The sequence below is a fragment of the Stylophora pistillata genome, chromosome 5 (genome assembly GCF_964205215.1).
Source record: "Stylophora pistillata chromosome 5, jaStyPist1.2, whole genome shotgun sequence".
Lineage (NCBI taxonomy): Eukaryota > Metazoa > Cnidaria > Anthozoa > Scleractinia > Pocilloporidae > Stylophora > Stylophora pistillata.
The window spans coordinates 2,617,381-2,638,793 of NC_142523.1; the positions used below are offsets into that span (position 1 = coordinate 2,617,381).

Genomic DNA, 21,413 nt, shown 5'->3' on the forward strand with positions numbered 1-21,413 from the left:
CTCTTATCAAAGCACATCGACTTAGCCAGAAGCACATGACACCGAAATTATTCTGTCTCGATTTTAAAATCATCAGTATAAACGCATTTCACGTTCAAATACTATTACCTTGACGTTGAAACTCGAAAAGTACGTCTTTCTTTTTTATCATAAGATGAACTTATCTTCCAGTAACAGTACGTGCTCCTTATTTTTGCAAACTTTTAGAAAATTATATCAGCCAGAGGTCAATTGCTTGTCCAAAACATCCAATTGTCATTTAGGAGAACGCAGAAACAGAAAAAGAGAACTTGAATCCTGCGTTAGCGCGACTGTTCCAATGGCGCTGATGCACGTGATATGTTAACCACGTACACATGAACAGTAACCAATCATTATCATCTTAGGATGGAATGATGTTCCTGTTGTGGGAAGACGAGCTGAGGCTAATCTGTGTTATATGCAAAGGAATAAGCTGTCTACGTTCAAAGGCTTTGTTTGCCAGAGCATTAAAGATCCAACAAGTTTATAACCAACGGCATCTAATATAACGCAGCCATGCAGGATTTCTCCTTGGCTGCGCTTATCGCTGTCAGTTCCTTTATGTACTTATTAACAAATGCCAACGAACTTCAAAGGAATGTTTCATCATCACAATGCAAGGTAAGCACTGGCTGTTAACTTTGCCAACAGAGTCGTTTGTCAGTTATTTTGCTAGTTGTACTTGACAATAATCATCACCGTATTTCACTGTTAAATCGTACGAATGAAGTGCATCAAAGGATAGTGCAAAGAATCTTTTAACAAAAAACGCAATCTAGTCAGTGAAAATCGGAAAAGAAGCAAAATGTATTATAAGATAATAACGTTTGCCGTAAACTTCCGGTATGGGCAGATCCCACCGAGGTCCAAAACAGAGTATTTTTCTGTATTTATTTCGTCCTTGTTCCAAATGAAAGCCACATTTCGATTTCCTTATTGGATAAAAACCTGCAATGGCCTATGATTCAACAAGATTGTTTGGTTTTATCTGAGTAGATAATTCAAAATGTTTCCAGGATAAAATGTTATAATCCAACGTGACGGCTCTTTGATCGCAATGTTACAAGTAGCACACCAAGTAATTAAATCTGACATGTCGAAATGCCAGGCCAATCATCATCTGTTCATGGATGTCCAAAAAAAAAGAAAACGTGACGGAAAAAACGAATTCAATCTGTAGCTTAAAACTTATTTTCATGTCGTCTTTGCTAACAGTCGTGCTCGTCGTGTAGAATGCCAGGACTGCCGGGAATGCAGGGAATTCCCGGATCCAACGGAATACCGGGAACCCCAGGAATACCGGGCTCGTCTGGTCCTTCAGGTCCACCGGGAAGAAGTGGCGACACGGGGGAAAAGGGACGGCACGGAGATGCAGGAATCCCTGGTAAACCTGGCTTAAGAGGCCCCCTGGGGCACAAAGGGCTGACTGGAGAAAAAGGAGATATTGGTAGCATGGGGGAAAAGGGCAGTGAAGGAATTCCCGGGAAAATTGGTCCAAGAGGCTACAAGGGATCTAAAGGAGAAACAGGAAGCAAAGGCGTGAATGGTGCGGGTATCCCTGGGATGACTGGCCCCAGGGGTCCCAAAGGATACAAAGGAGAAAGGGGAATCGGAAGAAAGGGACAGAAAGGAGATGCAGCATATATTTACCCCAGACAGCTGGCCAACTGGAAACAGTGCGCATGGAGGTCAGGAACGAGTACGGATAGCGGTAAAATAAAGGTGAGTAGCCTCTATACCTGAGTTCGTAAACATTGGAGCTCCTTAGATGCGATTTAGCGGTTAGAAAACTTCAGTGCATGAGTGAGGTGAGATTGAACCTATTGAGAACTGTGTTAGTTAGTTGCCCACCAGAAGACACTTGAACTTTAACTTGAACTTAGTCAACAAACTGACACCAGGACTGACACCTACACCACAAGAAGAAGTGCATCGATCTAACTTGTAGCATCATTTTCTTCAGAGCATACCTCTTCCGCTATTCGGAATTTTCAACTGGTTTAAAGTTACATATTATCGTTCAGTTTTATAGCCAGCATTTTAGTAGGTGTGGTGTTCGTCCACATGCTATTGATCACCTACCGACATTTTTTACATAACTTTACTGGAGGTTAAGCAATTTCCATAAGTTTATCAGTGAAGTTAATCAGTATCAGCCGTAAACATCTGCTTTTCTGAGTCTTCGTATAAAGTAACCCAACATAATCAAAATCAAATCATTTTTAGGTACGCTGACCTATCATGATCTTTACTTAATGAATCAGTCAGTACAGACTGTACATACTGTAGTCGGAAGGAACTCCTTGTCTAGCCGCTGGGCAGGGAAGTCATGTCCAAAGGGGCGTCTTTACAACGTTATAAGACAGTTATTCCAACCACAACTTGAACCCCCAATGGCCACAGAACAAAATTGTATCTTTTCTTCACAAAAAGGTCTTTTTTTAACGAGTCAGCTGTGTGTCCAGTACTTGACTAAGTTCTATTCGTATTACTTTTTAGCTGGCCACATCGATGTTGTAGGAGCTGGTAATCGTGAGAAACTCAATTCAAATCTATTTATATATTACACATTTTTCTATGTAAGAACATGTAGTTTAGGTGTTGAGGCTGGAAGCTCTTCGTCTGAAAACATTGTGCAGTAAATGGTTTCAACTCGGGGGTAACATGTGAAGGTGTAGTCTGATCGTCCGGGTGAGTGTAGTCCTGAGAAGGACTGTTGTCGGTGGTAGTGACTGACGTTTCGACAACCTGTGCGGAAGTCATCATCAGAGTCAAGTGAATGATTGTTGTCAGTAGAATGTTCTTATTCCAGTTCGTGTGAAATGATCGGTTGGTTTTGCCGTGATGTTATTGGCTGTAAGACTCAAGTGACGTAAGTCGGTCATGATTGGTCTGTTTCGATCTGTCGGTAAAGTTAGGTCGTTCTTTTTCGGTCGTTTGTGATGTTTATGTCGTGAATGAGTCGTTTGTATGGAGCGGTTAGTTGTTGACATCTGTTTAGGGGAGTCTGTTCTAAGTTAGTAAACCAGCTTTCCAGAGTCAGTCGTTGAAAATAGTCAGTGCTGTAGGTTAGGCATTGCGCAGAGTCCCAGTCAATGTTGTGGTTGGTAAGTCGATGGTGTTCAGCAATGTGATTGCTGACATCACCTTTCCTCGTCGCCCGTCTGTGTTCAGTCAGTCTTGTTGTGAGGTTTCTGCCAGTCTCACCGATGTAGGAGGCTTGGCAGTCGGTACAATCGATCTTATAAATCGTTCCCTGTCTGTTCCTCGGTTCGTCTTTGTCTTTAACGTTGGTTAGTAATGGCGTAGTGTGGTGATGGGTTTGTGGGCGGCGCGGATATTGGAGGGTAGTAAGATGCGCGAGATGTTTTCAGACATGCCTGTTATGTACGGTATGGTTGCTGTAGTCGAAGGGGTTGCGGTGTCGTTTGTTTCGGTAGTGGTAGTGGGTCGGTGAGTGTTTCGTCGGATGAAGTCGTTGTTGTAGTTGTTCTTCGTAAAAACACAGTGAAGGTATTTGTTCTCGTCGGATAAGCTGTCTGTCGAGTCGCATACTAGTTGTGCGCGTCGTGTTAGAGTTCTGATGGTTGTGGCTTTGTGTGATGTAGGGTTGTAGGATGACTCTTCTAGTAATCTGTCGGTGTGTGACGGTTTCCTGTAAACTGTCGTCCGTAATGAGTTGTCGTTGTGGCTTACCAGGCAGTCTAGAAAAGGAAGTTTGCCATTTTCTTCGACTTCTCTGGTAAACTGTATGTCAGTGTTTTGTTCGTTAAGGTGGCGGTGGAATGCGTCAATTTCGTCCTGTCGAACGGCGGTGAAGGTGTCGTCAACGTAACGTAACCAAAACGGTACCGTTTGTCGGCAAGTCAAAAGGGCGCGTTCCTCGATGTTCTGCATCACAATTTCTGCTATAACAACAGAAACTGGAGACCCCATGGCAGTGCCGTGTAACTGTTTGTAGTGTTTACCGTTGTACTGAAAGTAAGTAGACGTTAGGCAAATGTTTAGCAAGTCCATAATGTCGTCTGTCGGTAGCGGTAGTGGGTCGCTAGATTGTCGGATTGCAGTCTCAGTGCATTGTAATGCTAATTGAAGTGGAATACTTGTGAACAGTGATTTCACATCTAATGACACTAGTTTGTAGTCGTCAGGTATCTGAACAGTCTTGGTAGCGTTAGTGAAGTCTTCAGTGCATTGTAGTTTATGTCTGGATTTGTCGGTTAGCGGTTTGTTATAGCGAAATTGGCATAAACACGACACATACAAACACGACACAAACACAGACACAACACGACACGACATAAACATCACAAACGACCGAAAAAGAACGACCTAACTTTACCGACAGATCGAAACAGACCAATCACGACCGACTTACGTCACTTGAGTCTTACAGCCAATAACATCACGGCAAAACCAACCGATCATTTCACACGAACTGGAATAAGAACATTCTACTGACAACAATCATTTACTTGACTTTGATGATGACTTCCGCACAGGTTGTCGAAACGTCAGTCACTACCACCGACAACAGTCCTTCTCAGGACTACACTCACCCGGACGATCAGACTACACCTTCATCTGAAAACATTCTTAACACGTTCCCAAAGTTGTGTCGTATTTTATCAATTCGGACATGACCAGACTATGTTCGACTTTTAGACCACAGTTTTACATTTCTCTTACCTTCAATTTTATTTCTCACCAAAATAAGAAAAAAAAGAACCGTTCTTGACTGACCCTCAGCCTGGGTATCTTCTTAGTGTGTTTTTATAAAAAAGGTTCTTATAAAAGAAGTCTAACGATTAGTCCGCTTTGATAACAACAGGTTTCATATATTATTTATTTCGCCTCCGTATTTTTTTATCAATGCTCATGATATTTTAGAGGGGTAATTTTTTTCAGTGTGTTTCATGATTTTGTTTTCAGGAATGCTCTTTTATTAAACTGCACCAAAATACGGCCCTAAAAGTCTCATACCAAGGAAACATTCGTCTGTACAATTCCAATGGAAAATGCAACAGATGGTATTTCAAGTTCAACGGCAATGAATGTAGCGGACCTTTGCCAGTTGATTCAGTCCTTTACACTAATTATCTTGGCTCAACGCCCAACATCCTCCGTCCTCATTTCTTTGAAGGTTTCTGTGAGAATCTCACACGAGGAACGATTCGCGTTGAACTCTGGGTAGGCAAGTGCTCTGGGCAGACACTGGGTAACGCTGACACAGGATGGAATTCGGTATCTCGGATCATGATTGAAGAAGTACCACCAGCCCAGTAGTCCTGTCATCAAATCTGAATAGTCAGTGAGTTTATGGGGTGAACGTTACTAACTAAATTTCAGAGTAAATCAAAATCAAACCTAAGTTAAAAACTACGCTTTTTAATCATAATGCAAAGGGGAAAGCTAAATTACTTAGAGTCGCAATGGAAAGATATGTAGGGAGTCAACTTTGATTTTTGACAATCAATGTCTCATATTATAAATAAAAGATCAGAAAGAAAGAATTGTTTGATATTGGATATTCTCTTTTTACGCTATTTACTTACTAAGGGGATGTGATATGCATGAATCGTATGTACCGTTTGTATATCTGTGCTCAGGGAAGGAGGGGGGTGGGGTAGGGTGAGCTGCACTTAAATCTGGAAAACAATAATGAGGAAGTTTACTTCAAATCCGGGTTAATAGTATCATAATTTTGTTTTTTGTTCCCGTGGTTAGCCATTAAGAGTTCTGAAAGCTGGTAAAGTTCATAAATCGTGCCTGTTTTTCGTACGAATTTTTGTTTACTATAAATAAAAAGTAAACAAATAAGTAAAACCCTTGAACTCTCTTATCAAGGAGATTGTACTCAACATTGTAGGAACTTAATCCATGGAAGAAGTCTTTGTCTAAATCTTTCGTGCGAATAGTTGTCTTAAAGTAGTCCTCCAAAAAGTGTTGGTAAGAAATCACAAAAGTTCCTTTTTGGATGGAAATGTTGCGTGTTGGGCGTAAACAGATCGAAGCCAATTTTCTCGCTCTTAATTGCTCACGGGACTACGTTGTAAAGGAACCTTGGAAGCATTGTTTGAACGATCGCCGCAGTCTTGCAACACTAATTTACTTCCCCGTTTGGGGGACAAGAAAGCCCAAGCTCGATGCCCTTACTTCCTCGGATCAATTCGTTCGACATGAAACATCACGCGGCTGAAAAAGCCGTGCCGATGGTTAGTTTCAATAATGAAGGAACAGAATCAAAATGCAATCAAACCTAGGCTTGGACTAATTTATGCACGTCGCTGAAAGAACTAGAAACGCTGTTGGAACTCAAACTTTAAAACAATTTACAAATCAAACAAAGTAAAGAATTTGGACTAGGAATAATTTTCATCGGGTAAAGGAAAATTTCTAAATATTGCAGGAAAAAAACGAACGCCGTCTTAGGACTTGTGGTTGAGTTTAGAACTGACTCTCTACTCCTCTACTGATTCTCTGCGCAAACCACAGCATGCACGGAAGTGAATTAGTCCAAGATGACTCCAAAAGAAAAGCGTTTGCTCTTACACTGGATTTAACTATTTGAGTAAAACCAGGATCAGCGGGATATCAGGTGTAGTTTGCTTGTTATACACGCAATTATACCTGTATCAACTGGCTGTTGCTGATTCAAAGTTAAAAAGCCTTTAATGGCCATAAAAAAGGACAAAATTATACGTGCGTCAGCTCAGCTCTCAGGCAGCGCTAATGCTCGTGAAATGTCAATCAAGCACACGTACTCATTGGCCAATTGTTTAGTTTCAGAGTGAATGATGTTCCCTTTACATTTATACATCAGTAGCGAGGATTAACCGAATACGTCTCAGGAATCTTCTCTCACCAACAACACAGTTATCCCAACCAGAGCTTGAGCCTCGCATAGCAACTGAACAAAAATTGGATGTACCTTTATTTACAAACTAATTTCAGTATTTGCAGTTGAGCGTGTCCAGTATCAGATGATTTTCCCTATTAACCAGCCAAATCGATGTTACAGGGGCTGGTTATTGTGAGAAACTCAATTAAAGTCCAATACACTTTCTTTTATATATATATATAAGAGTAGCTGAGATCAACTGGCAAATATTTCAGGAAAACAAACCAGTCACGCTCTGCAGGCCAACAGAGGATGTGGAAAAGGAAGACTTACTTGAAGCGAGTGTGAGCATCTCTATGGCACAAGTACCTGGCGCGCTGAAGCAAGTGATATCAAGAAAGAGTTCAAGCAAATATCCAATCGCTATGTCTCAGACGGGAATCATGTTTACTCCTATCAAAGTACATCGAGTTAGCCGGAAGTAGGCGACTTCGAAATTCTTCTGTTTCGATCCTAAAATCATCAGTACAAAAGTATTTCACATTCAAATACTATTACCTTGACGTTGAAACGAGAAAAGTATGGCTTTTTTTTTTAAAGATAAAGTCATCTCCCGGGAACAGTACGTGCTCTTTACTTATGTAGACTTTGAGAAAATTAATTCAGCCAGAGGTCAATTGCTTGTTCAAAAACATCCAATTGTCATTTAGGAGAATTCAGAAACAGAAAAGGAGAACGTGAATCCTGCTTTAGCCCGACTGTTCAGATGGCGCTGATGTATGTGATATGCTAACCACGTACACATTACAGTCACCAATCATCATCGGGTTGAGCTGTGGGTAGGCAAGTGCTTTGGAGAAAGACTGGCTGACGCTTACACAGGATGTAAATCAGTGTCCCGGATTATGATTGAAGAAGTACCACCATCCCAGTAGTCCTGTTATCATCAGAAGTCAATTAACAGTGTTAGGGGAAACATGTTTGTACTCGAACTAAAAAGTAATGTAAAATTAAACTAAAATGTGATAGATTTATATGTGTAGCGATTCAACATTGTGATTTGGCAAAAATTGCTTTTCATTCAAATAAAATTGGAAAGCATCTCAATTCATAGCGTATATGTGCACGATCCTTCGCAGTAAAGCACTAATTAAGCAATAGTGAAAATCAGACCTGTACGGGATTTGAACCACTGACCTCTGCGATACTAGTGCAGCGCTCTACCAATTGAGCTAACAAGCCAACTGGGAGCAGGCCATCAAATTAATTCGACATAAACCCGTAGATGATAAATCAAACAACAAACATATGAAATACATATATATGAACTGCGGTTATGAAGCGTATATGTGCACGATCCTTCGCAGTAAAGCACTATTTAAGCAATAGTGAAAATCAGACCTGAAAAAAATTCAGGCCTTTTTTTTTTTTTTCTTTTTTTTTTTTTTTTTTTCTTTTTAGGTCTGATTTTCACTATTGCTTAAATAGTGATTTACTGCGAAGGATCGTGCTCATATACGCTTCATAACCGCAGTTCATATATATGTATTTCATATGTTTGTTGTTTCATCTCAATTCAGTTGCTGTTAGATGTTTCCTGATAAAAATAGTGTTATATGAATCTCATTCACAGTTTTTATCTCTGCAGAGTAGGGAGGGGTCCTTATCACATAGTCTATTAGAAGTTCAGGAGGCTGGAATTCATCACAAAACTCTCGAAGCCTGAGGAACCACCCATTCTTTGATCACAGAGTGAGGGAGGGGGGTTGAGGTAATTTGGGGGCATGATTACATGGGTTTCAGGGGGAAAGGAGGGTTGATCTGTTTAGGATTAGAGTATAAGGGATAAATAAATGCCAATTAACTGTCAGTGAGGCGGAGGAATCATGAGAAAATCGCAAAACTGGTCATTTTTATCGTGACATAACCAAAATCTTCCACCCCCCCCCCCCCCTCCTTGAGGGAACGAATAATGACCAGTCCTTTAAGAGCTCGGATTGTGCAGGAATGTTTGAATTTTCCTCAGACTTCGGTAAACATTCTTAAAATCAAGCAACAGATAATCACCAACCTCAAATTTAGAATTACCGCCACGAAATAGATGTCGCATTGATTAAACGTGGTTTACTATTTATCAATCCTTTAGCTATCCGCGATATCTGAGACATTCAGATTCTCGCCTGTGTTTAACATGCCATGATTGGGTGATGGTTGTACGCTAAATTTAAAGCCCACGCTGAATTAGAGTGAAACATTTCAAAGCATAACAGACGGTCGTCTTAATGCAAATTTAGATCTTGTCCAAAAACCGCCAGTTTTGTTTTTACTTGATCGTTTGTTGGTTTTTTTAAGGTTGCTTTTTAGCATATATAATATGATTCCTTCCAATAGAAAGAATGGCCCTTTTGAGGCCACTTTTTCTTCTTCAGGGTTACAAATATATTCCATGTGTACCCAGACTGTGGTGATCGAAGGAAGATATAATTTATGTCTAATACATAAAACTGGTTTTCAAACAACAGATCTCATATCCACACTTTTTCCAGTGCGATAAATAGTCTGTGTCGATCGGAGATAAGTATTCTATCAGAACCTATTTTCCTATCTTCCATATGATTTTCTTCAGGAATGCGCTTTCAGTTGTATGACTCTTAAAGCTAGTCTTAGTCCCAGGGCAACATTGTAGCGTACATTTCTGATGGCAAATACAACAGATGGTATTTCAATTTTAATGACAATGAATGTAGTGATCTTTTGCCGATTGACTCAATCCTTCACACCAACTATGTCCTTAGCTCAACGCTCAACCTCCGCTATCTTCTCCCTTTGAAGGTTTCTGTATGAATCTCCCGCGGGGCACGGTTCAGGTTGAACTCTGGGTAGGTAAGTGCAAGCTAGTGCTAAGGGTGCACACTGGGTGACGCTGACGCAAGATATAATTCAGTGTCTCGGATTATAATTGAAGACGTACAACCGTCCCAGTAGTCCTGTTGTCATCAGAGCTGAAAATTCCATAATACATATTAAGGAGAATACGTATACCTTAAGAGCACCTTTTTTGTAACAAGGCTGAGGGGGGAGCTAAGTTACTTATAGTAGCAATGGAAAGATATATAGAGATTCAAATTTGCTTTTTTGTATGTATTATTATAAATAAAATATCCGAAAAAGTATTCGTTGCTATTGGATATGCTCAATTTAAGCTGTTTACTTATTAAGGGGATCTGATATACAAAAGTTTTATTTGCGCTCGGGGGATGGGGGTGAAGCGCACTTACATCTGTTCAGACTTAAAATAGGAAAAAAATAAGAAATTCGGTTCAAAGTTTGGAGGTGGCCTTCTTGCTCTACTCCCTTGATCAGACATTACCATATCTGAAAACTGGAGATCTTTGAGTAACCACTCGCACTCCAACTAAATTGTCGCATCTTTCGAGAATGTTGAATTTTGCAAACACTGCAACAAACAGTCCTAGTTTGATATTTGCCGAGAGTTCCGCGTGATTAAATTTTAAAATGGCCTGCAAAAAAACCGACTGAAGCGGTTTAACTGTAATAGAGCCACTAGCTATGAAAATTGGATATCTTACCCCTCCCCCTCCCCCAGAGGTTTGCATTGATATCATTATCCTCGTACTATAAATGTGACATTTCCATTTTCGACGACTGCCTCGACATTTTATGATCTCCCGAGTAAGATGACGGAAGATAGTTGCAAAGTAAAAAGGTAACTTGTAGTATATGATTGACTGATGATAAGCCGCAAAATTCTAAACTGGCCGGCAACCTCAGTGTTTAAAGTGGCATAAAAAGGAAGTTTGTCTCAATACTTCTTTAATTTTTTGTTTGTTTGTCTGTTTGTTTGTTTCTTTTTTTTTTCTGGCTTACGGATGAAACAAAGACATTCAGTTAAAGATTTTTACAATGTAATCTCCTGATAGCGTAATCTTTGAAGTGTTGAGGTAGAACCCGCCTGCAAGTTGCAAACAAAGTTGAAAAAAAGGGTAAAGAGCGGCGCGAACGAGGAGACTAGTCCCTGCAACCAGTCCCCTTAAGAGTTTACACGAAGGGACTGGTCGAAGGGGCTAGACCCTAGTAGTGTTTACACGCGGGGACCAATTGCATAGGAAAGTTGCAAAAACTAGGGGCAAACAAAATCATTCTTTCACTCTGCAGCTTTCTTAAGAAACCAGAGTTATTAAAATAGCAAAGTAGCATTGAAATAAATCACCTCAGTACAAACTACAGATTGTTCAGCGAAATTACTCAGTGCCTGAATTGCTTCTGATTCAGTTCGGATATAAGCGGAAAATAACGCTTTGTTACCGATCAGATGTGGCCAATACAGAAGCAAAAAGGGGCGAAAATTCGATCAAGATTTTCAGTACTCATGTAAATTATTTCAAAACTGGTTAAATCCCGGGGGGGGAATCATCAAAGTAATTATCCCGGAAGTCACGCAGTCGCTTTTGTACATTGCTATACCGATCTGTGATTAGTTTATTTTAATTTGGTCGCAAGGGCTTGTCCCACAATCCGTTCACACGAAGCATTTTGAGAAACAAGTCGCAGGGACTTGTCCCAAAAATTCAAACCAGTTTGAATTCCCTGCGACTAGATTTTGTGGTAAAAACCGCTAGTTCACACGATGGGACTTGTCCCCGCGACTTGTTGCGGGGACTAGTCGCAGGGATTAGTCCCCTCGTGTGTGCTGATCTTGAGTCTGACATCTTTATGTCAGCCGAGTATTTCAACCTCCGTTAGCCGATTAACACTCCTCCGCTTTGCCTCTACCTTCCTACCCCCTCCCATCCTACCACTATTTCCCTTTACACCTCCTGGGTAATGGCCATTCGTTAATGATAATTTTATGGCAAGGGGAAAGAACAGAGTGTTGAGGAGGTAACCCGTGAAAGTGGAACAAAATTAATAAAGAAGAAAAAATATCGTCCTCGCACGTCACCTTTGACCACCATGTCACATCTCACTCCCAAGAGCGACTAAAGAAGAATTGAGCCTTTCTTTATCAACATGTTCTAGAGCAAAAAGGTGATGACAGGAAAAAGTGAATGTCAATTTAACCTAATTCCGCTGTATCGATCTGAGAGCCGTTCCGTTTTACCACCCATTCTGGCCAAATCACTTTGTTGGTGTCGAGTTCTTGGGTTCGGTAATATTACGATAGAGAGTTATATTCATGGATGCAGAGCTCTGGTCAATCACAAGTCTTTATTCAACTTAACTATTATTACGCAGGAATCATGCCTAAATGTGGATACGGGCATCACGTTATTACATTACAGATTAACAGATCACACATGTACAGTATGTACATATATAGCATAGCTAGGGTAAATGATTATCAAAAAACTTTACAGTAGGTACGCGTGATCCTTTTGCCCTTACTATGGGATTCAAATATCAAAGCGCATCTGACCGAATAAAAGACCATCCAGGGGATCGTTAGGAAAGTTGTTACGTTTGTCCTTTTGTCAAACAACACCGTCTGGGGAGTCGTGTGTGTAATTTGAATCCCGTAGTGGGGGCAAAAGGATGCGGGTACCTACAAAGCGATTTAGCTAGAATGGATGGTAAAAATCAGATCGATGCAGCGGAATTTGGAAACTTCTGCCGCTGGAAAGGGTATTATAATAGCTAAGCGCTCTCGCGGGTGGAAATTTGAGGGAGATCGGTCGCCTTTTGTGCAATTTATCGGCCATCGAGGGGCGACGCTTAGTGATCGGGACCGGTTGAAGTTTCCAGCCTTGAGCTTTTTTTAAACATAGTTGACCGGTAACAACACACACGTTACAAAGAAAGTCGCCAAAACAGCGTTAAAGGGACCTTAAACGACAAAGCAGCTACGGAAAAAAGGAAATGTGACTTCATAAGATATATTCCTCGCTTTTATTTTCCTTTTTAATTTTTTCTTAATTTTTTCATAATTTTTCCTATTATACAGTTTACTGGTGACACCGCACGCTTTACAAAGAAAGTCGCCAAAACAGCGTCAAAACGACCGTTGGAAATAAAGCGGGTACGAAAAATCTTTTTCTTTTTTTTTTCTAATTTTTCCTTTTATTAACGGCCCACACGCACACTTGAAATTCGATCTTAATCTGTTAGTTCTTGCCGTTAATGAACTTTACACCCAAAGTCACACACCAGACTGAAACCTGGATCACACACAGTACGCTTGGGCTCCCAGTGGAATCAAACTTTAGTTCGTCTGTTCCCATTGCGCAAATACACGTGATATGTTAACCATGTACACATGAACAATAACCAATCGCTATCGTTTTAAAATGGAGTGATGTTCCTGTTGTGTAGAGAAAAACTGAGGCCAATCTGTGTTATATGCAAAGAAAGGAGCTATGTACGTTCAAAGGTTTTGTTTGCTGGAGCATTGAAGATCCAACAACTTTATAATCAACAACATTCAGAATAACGCAGCCATGCAGGGTGTCTCTTTGTTGGTTCTCATCACTGTCAGTTCTCTTATGTATCAATTAACAAATGGCAACGAACTTCAAAGGAACGTTTCATCATCACAATGCAAGGTAAGCACTGGTTGTTGAATTTGTCAGCCGAGTCATATTTCAATTATTTTGATGGTTCTACTTGACAATGACCAGCACCGTATTTCACCGTTAAATAGCACGAGTGAAGTGCATCAGAGGATAACACAAAGAAACTTTTTAACCAATAACGCAGTTTAGCGCACTGAAATACGGGAAAGGGGAAGAAAAAGTTTCATACGGTAAAGTTAACGATTGCCAGAAACTTCCGGTATGGGCAGATTCCACCAATATCCAGAGCAGACTTCGAATATTTCTCAGTTTTTGTTTCGTCCTTGCGCCAAATGAAAGCCACATCTATGTTTCCTTTTAGAACAAAAAGCTACACTGGACTATGTTCTAACGTGATAATTTATATGTTGCCAATATAACATTTTTCTATGATCTAACGTGACAACTCTTTGATCGCAATGTTTCACATGTGCCAAGTAAGTATATCTGACAAGTCGAAATGCCATGCAGGCCGATCATCATCTGCTCATCAATAAAAAAACAGAAAGCTTAAGAGAAAAACGAATTCAATATGTGGCTTAAAAAAATTATTTTCTTATCTGATGACAGCCATGCTCATCATGTGGAATGCCAGGACTGCCGGGAATGCCGGGAATGCCCGGATCGAATGGAATACCAGGGACCCCAGGAGTGCTGGGCTCACCAGGTCCTTCAGGTCCGCCGGGAAGAAGTGGCGTCACGGGGGAAAAGGGACGGCAAGGAGATGCAGGATCCCCGGGTAAACCTGGCTCAAGAGGCCCCCGGGGCCACAAAGGCCTGAGTGGAGAAAAAGGAGAAATTGGTAGCTTGGGGAAGAGGGGCAGTGAAGGAATCCCCGGGAAAACTGGTCCAAGAGGATACAAAGGCTCTAAAGGAGAGACAGGAAGCAAAGGTGTGAATGGTACGGGTATCTCTGGGATGACTGGCCCCAGGGGTCCGAAAGGATACAAAGGAGAAAGAGGAATCGGAATAAAGGGTCAGAAAGGAGATGCAGCTAATATTCACCCGAGACAGCTGGCCAATTGGAAACAGTGCGCATGGAGGGCAGAAACGGATACGGACAGTAGGAAAATAAAGGTGAGTAGTCTTTACAATTGTAGCTCACAAATATTGGAGTTTCTTAGGCCCTGTTTACAAGCAAGGAGGGTAACCCTTGTGTTAGGGTTACCCTACCAGGCGGGTCAAAGATAGCCCGGGTTTACAAGCAAAATTTCACAGGTAGGGTTACCCTACCACCCGGGACAACTTACCTATGCTTGGTAACCGCATGCATTGTTATCAATGTTCAAAGGGTCTGGAAACAAGCAAAAAGCTGTCCCGGGTTGGCGAGTTATCCCCAGCAGAGCGTTTACAAGGCCGCTAGGGTAACCCTAGCGCTCAGCTAGGGTTACCCTAGTGCTAGGGTAACCCTAGCTGCCTTGTTAACACGTCGATGAAAAAAAGAAGAAATATGGGAGCGTTAGGGTAACCCTCCTGGCAGGGTAACCCTAGCACTAGGGTTACCCTACCTGCTTGTAAACAGGGCCTTAGATGCGATTTAGTGATTAAAAAACTTCAGTTCATGAGTGATTTGAAGTTGAAGCTTACTGAGAAGCGCGTCAGTCAGTTGCCACCCTAGAAGACACTAGCTTTAACTTAGTCTACAAACTGACACCTACACCGCGAGTTTTTTGGCATTAAAAAGAAGCGCATCGATGTAACTAAAAATGACATTGAGCTTGTAGCATCATTTTCTTCAGAGCATTCTCTTTTCCTCTTCCGTCATTTGGAATTTTCCACTGGTTTAAAATTACATATTGTCGTTTTTATGTTAGCATTTACATAGGATGCATTGTTCTTCTTCATGTCATTGATCACCTACCGACATTTTTTCATAACTTCACCGGAGGTTAAGCAATTTCCACAAATTTATCAATGGAAGTAAACAGTATCAGCCGTAAGCACTTGCTTTTCTTAGGCTTCGTAAAACAATAAAACAAACAAAATCAAGATTAAATCATTCCTAGGTACGCAGACCTATCATGACCTTTACTTAATTAGCACAGACTGTGAATACTGTGGTTTGAAGGAACCCCTTGCTTAGCCGCTGGGCAGGGAAGTCATTTCCAAAGGGTGTCTTTCCAACGCTACAAGATAGTTATTCCAAACACAGCTTGAACCCCTTGGTCACAGAACAAAAATTGTACCTTTTCTTCACGAAACTGTTTTTTCTTTTTACAAAGCAGTGTGTCCATTATCACCAGGTTCTACTCAGACTACCTTTTTAACTAGCCCAATCGATGTTGTAGGAGCTGGTAATCGTGAGAAATTTAATTAAAATTTATTAATATATTACACACTTCTTTTTTAAGAACATGTAGTTTTGGTGCTGAGCCTGCACGTTTTTAATTTTTGAAATTTGAGCCTGAAAACATTCTTGACACGTTCTTAAAGTTGTGTCTCAATTTATTAATTCAGACATGAACAGACTATGTTCGACTTCAAACTCAGTTTATTGTGCAATAACGGCATTGTATATGTTAAAAAAATGTCAGTAAGTACTTGAGTTAGGTGTCCTTTTAGACCACAGTTTTACATTTCTTGACCTTATGAAAAAGGTTCTAATAAAAAAAAAAAAAAAAACCAACATTGTTCTTTCAGTAATAACAACGGGCTTCATGAATTATTTTTCGCATCCGCATTTTTTGCACTGCCTATGATATTTTTAGGTGGGTTATCTTTTTTTCCCCAACATCCTCCTCTTATTTTTTGCGGCTGATACTGTTTACTTTCATTGATAAATTTGTGGAAATTGCTTAACCTCCGGTGAAGTTATGTGAAAATGTCGGTTGGTGAGTCTGAAACATACTCTAACTTTTTCTCAAAGTTGTGTGGTAATAAATCAATTCGGACGTGACCAGACTAATTAATTTCTACTACAAACTGAGTTGTTCTTCAGTGTATCGTACAATAACTGCTTTGTTTATGTTAAAAAATGCCCAAAGTATTTGAGTTAATTGTCCCGCGAGACCTCAGTTCTATCTTTATCTCTTTTTACATTTAACTTTACACCTTACAAAAATTATAAATAAAGAGCCGGCCTTAACTGACTCTCAGTCTGAGTATTTTCTTAATATTTCTTTAATATTAAAAAAAAGCATTGATCTTTGATAACAACGGCTTCAGGGATTATTTCGCATCCACATTTTTTGCAATGCCCTTGATATTTGTACTTGGGTTATTTTCTCTCAATTTGTTCATAATTTTGTTTTCAGGAATGTTCTTTTAACAAACTGCACCAAAATACGGCCCTTAAAGTCTCATACCAAGGAACCATTCGTCTAGACAATCCCTATGCCAAATGCAACAGATGGTATTTCAAGTTCAATGGCAATGAATGCAGCGGACCTTTGCCAGTTGATTCAGTCCTTTACACTTTTTACCCTGGTTCAATGACCAAGATCTATCGTCCTCATTTCTTTGAAGGTTTCTGTGAGAATCTCCCACGAGACACGGTTCGCGTTGAACTTTGGGTAGGCAAATGCTCTGGGCAGACACTTGGTAACGCTTTGACAGGATGGAATTCAGTGTCCCGGATCATGATTGAAGAAGTACCACCATCCCAGTAGTTCTGTTATCATCAGAACTGAATAGAAAAATGTTTGTACTCGAACTTAAATGTAAAGTCAAATTAAACTTAGCTGTGATAGAAATATCTGGAAAAGATTCAACATTGTGATCTGGCAAAAATATATCATTAAATTAAAATATTGCCATAGATGTTTTCTTGATTTATAATCTCATTCATTATTTTTATTTCCACAGAGGGGAGGGTTGCTTGTCGTGTCGTCATATATAGGAAGTTCAGGAGGCTTGGATTCTTCAAAAATCCCTTGAAGCCGCAGGAAGCAGCCATTTTTATTAGCGGGGGAAGAGTTTGGGGATTTTGGGGGTGGGATCACAAGGTTTTCAGAGGAAAGGGAGCGGGGATCTGTTGTCGCCAGAGTAGATGGGGGGACAAAAGAAAATTTAGCCCTAAATTAACTGCCAAATTATAACATAACCAAAGCAAAGCACGCGCTCTGATTGGTCAATTTAGCGTCCACCATTTGCCCATGGGTGTACGCTGCTGACGGGAGCAAATGCGAAGACCGTTTTTCCACGTGCGCTTTTTTTTTTCTGGTCACGTAAGATTTGTTAAATAAAAGGGAACTCTTTAGCTACAATGTGTAAATGTTATGTTATAAAACAAATGGTAAACACCACAGCGTACACTATTGAGTTATGGATGCACTTGGGAGGTTTACTAAACACTCAAGAAGCTAGAGTCGCTCTCTGCTATTGCCTCGAGCGACTCTTACGCTTCTTTCGTGCTTAGCAACCTCCCGCGTGCAACCAAAACTTTATAGTCTACCCTGTGCTGTTTACCATTTGTTAAGTGGGGAGACTATAAGAAGATTGCAGTACTGACGATTTCCATCGATATCGTAACACAACCAAAATCCTTCAACCACCCGTTCCTCGCGACCCCCAAGCTACTAACTAGTACCTTAAGTGATCGGATTGTACAGGAATGTTCGAATTTTCCCCTGACTCCAGTTAACACATCCCAATAATCGTGTTATCGTCTGAAATTTTTAGTCGGAGGTGCAAGGAAAAGTTGTTGGAACTCAAACGATAATTTACAAATGAAGCAAAGGAAAGAACTCGTGCTAAGAATAATTTTTGTTGGAAAGATCAATTTCTAGATGTTGCAGGAAAATAGAAGGAAGGCTGTCTTAGAACTAAATATCTGCTTTTGAACAAATATGATATTAAGATTAATTCGAATCCCATGCTTCGATACTTTTGCTCTCTTCTTTACTCAGAAACTGAAAAGCAAATGTATGACTTGTGATTGAGCTTAAAGCTGACTCTCTACTCCTCTACTGATTCTCTGCTTAAACCACCGCGTGCATTATAGTAAATTATTCCAAGATGAGTCAAAAAAATTTGTTCTCTTACTGGATTTAAGCTATTTGAGTAAAAGTAGGATCAGCGGAGTGAGATAACGGAGATTTCCCTGAATATGAGCTATGAAATTGTTTTCCCATGTTGAAAAATCAGATAAAGTTTTTACTCTACACACAATTATACTTGTATCTACCCGCTGTCACTGATTCGAACTCAAAAGCCTTATATGGCTATAAAAGAAGGATACAATTCTACATGCGTCAGTTCAGCCCTCAGACTGCGGTGATGCTCATGAAATGTCAATCAAATACACACGCTCACTGGCCAATCGTTTAGCTTTAGAGTGAACAATGTTCCTTTTATATCTATAGACCAATAACAGGGTATAATAGAGTAAGTGTTTCCAAACTTCCCTCGCCAACAGTATTAACTTGCCCTAACGAAAAAATACCTTAGAAAGAGTTCATTCCTTCCCAAAGATTTAATAGCTTAGCACTAACGGAATTCAACCCCACCCCCCCCCCCGCCCATTCTGCTAACCTGTACAATTCATTTAAAACGTACTTATTTATTTATTCATAACAATATTTATGCAGGCTGGCCCAGGTCAGCTTCAAGCTGGTCTGAATTAATACCACATCTCGTCTCCTCCTCTACTTGTCTTTAGGGACTTGGTTGTTTTTACTGAGTACAACCTTTCGATACCTAAATAAAGTCTCAATAGTGGTGTGCATTTAAATTTGAAATGATATTGCTGAGATTCTTCTGTACACCTCTCTAATAGAAACAAAAAATGTTGACCCACACTTGTTAAAATGTTCGCCCCTAATGGTTTTTTTATTCAGAATTTTAACCGCATATATTAACCTTTTGTAAGCCTCAGTATACAATCACACCGATTCAATTATCTTGGCTGAGCCAAACTAAGGTACACTGGCCACTGAAAGTTTTATTTTGTTAAACTGATCTTAGCGCCAGCTGGTTAAGTAATTTGAAACTGACTAACGGAGATAAATGCTCATTTTCTTGTTTGTACATTTTTTCAGGAATGCTCTTTCAACAAACTGTATGATAATACGGCCCTCAAAGTCTCATACCAAGGAAACATTCGTGTAGACTTTGATCAAAAGTGCAACAGATGGTATTTTAAGTTTAATGGTAATGAATGCAACGGTCCTATGCCGATTGATTCTGTTCTTTACACCGACTGGAGTGGTGGAATTCCCAACATTCTTCGTCATCATTCCTTTGAGGGATTCTGCGAGAATCTCACTCGGGGCTCAGTTCGGATTGAACTCTGGGTAGGAAAGTGCAATGTACACACACTGGGTGACGCTTACACAGGATGGAATTCAGTGTCCCGGATCATGATTGAAGAAGTACCACCATCCCAGTAGTCCTGTCATCAAAGCTGAATAGTCAATGAGTTCATGCGGGGATGACGTTAGTACCTAAATTTCAGAGTCAATCAAAATTAAACCTGAGTTAAAGACTAAATCTTTTTAAAAATAATGCCGAGGGGAAAGTTAAATTACTTATAATCGCGATGGAAGGATATGTAGGGAATTAAACTTGATTCAATGTCTCATACTATTAATAAAATACCAAAAAGCAAAACGCGCTTGAGTACTCTCTTTAATATGCTCTATTTACGCTGTTTACTTAATATGGGGAGGTGATCCTGATATGCATTAATCTTATACATAGTTTTTATATCTGCGCTCAGGTAAGGAGGGGGAGTGGGGTGAGGTGCACTTAAATCTGTTTCAATCTGAAAAAGGGAAAAAAACTGACAAAGCTACTTCAAATCCCGTTAAACGATACAAAATGATAATTTCGTTCTACGTGGCCTACAAAAAAACCGATCGCAGTAGTTTAACCGCCATAACTTTTAGAGATGAATATTTTGAACACATGGTAGTAGATTTCTTCGTTATAGTACATTAGATTAATTATTTCGTTGAGGTGTGGGACGGGGGCAGGGGGTGGGAGGGCAGGGGAGGGGAAGGGGCATTAGTCTGTGCTCAGCGAAATTTCGAACACTTTGTATTATATCGTCAGTGCATAATTTTCTTTAATTTAGCCAATATATGTCAAAACTAAAACAAACGTTAATGCTCGGTTTGGGAGCTCCATAGCTAAACTAGAGCACCGTTGGTTTTATCTTGATTTTTTCATTCAAGTGTACTAATCATGCACTGAATTTATTTCGTTATTTATCGATCATTCGGTTTGAAGTTTTAATTGGATATCTTAGCCTCGCTGGGGTTTGCATTGATATCATCAATATTATCCTTCTACTGTCGATCTAGAGCAAATATCACACACAAAGTACTGTGAACATAAGTTGAAGAGGAAATCAACTGGATTCGCAAACGAAGCTTAAAAGTCTGACACCTTGATGTCGGCGAGGTATTATTACTACCGACAGCCATGCTCCTTTGCGATAAATCTACCCCCACCCTTCTCCCCTGAAATACTCGTTTGCAATTAATCTACCCCCACCCCTCTCCCCTGATACCGCTCAGGCAATGGTGCATAAGATAAATATGCTTTCAAATAGAGAAAAAGATTCAACTATAACTCGCTTAAGCAAAATAATATGAAATTACAGAAAATATCCCATGTGACCCTTTACTTCCATAATATATCATATTAACCCTTTAAATCCCAAGATTTGATTGTTAATTCTCCACTGTAACTGCTGCACATTTCCTCATAACTTAGATTCGAGAATTTGGTGTTAGATCAAGTAACAACTTCCGGCTGATAAGTTTAAGTATTCTCATTACCTGATACTGAATAATGTATCGATATCACAAGGAGAGGTTACATGTTAATCACTCCTTGCGTTTAAAGGATTAACCGATCTACAGACCCCGCACTCTTTCTTCTCCTTACTTGTGGCACAACAAAAATCACAGTTCAAAAAATACTGTCCTCGGAGCTTTAAAGCTTAAACATTCCAGTTTCCTTCTTTTGAGAAGATCGCCTTGTTATCTTTTGTTAAGCGGACAATAACTCCAGATCAGCTGACAAATATTTTAGGA

At 40.1% G+C, this 21,413-nt stretch overlaps 1 protein-coding gene across 4 annotated transcripts; it reads left to right on the plus strand.

The window, feature by feature from the left end:
- The first annotated feature begins 447 nt into the window (after positions 1-447).
- LOC111341843 (uncharacterized) lies at positions 448-19,896 on the plus strand. Of its 4 annotated transcripts, none has more exons than XM_088761501.1 (3): positions 448-642; positions 1,237-1,743; positions 4,954-5,506. In XM_088761501.1, the coding sequence occupies exons 1-3, from the start codon at positions 538-540 to the stop codon at positions 5,305-5,307; spliced, it is 966 nt and encodes a 321-aa protein (XP_088617627.1). In that variant the 5' UTR covers positions 448-537; the 3' UTR covers positions 5,308-5,506. The 4 variants fall into 4 exon arrangements, with proteins under 4 accessions (XP_088617627.1, XP_088617626.1, XP_088617628.1 ...); XM_088761500.1 differs by lacking the exons at positions 1,237-1,743; positions 4,954-5,506 and adding exons at positions 14,002-14,508; positions 16,686-17,188 and having other exon boundaries at positions 455-642; XM_088761502.1 differs by lacking the exons at positions 448-642; positions 1,237-1,743; positions 4,954-5,506 and adding exons at positions 12,919-13,422; positions 14,002-14,508; positions 19,410-19,896.
- Positions 19,897-21,413: the final 1,517 nt, after the last annotated feature.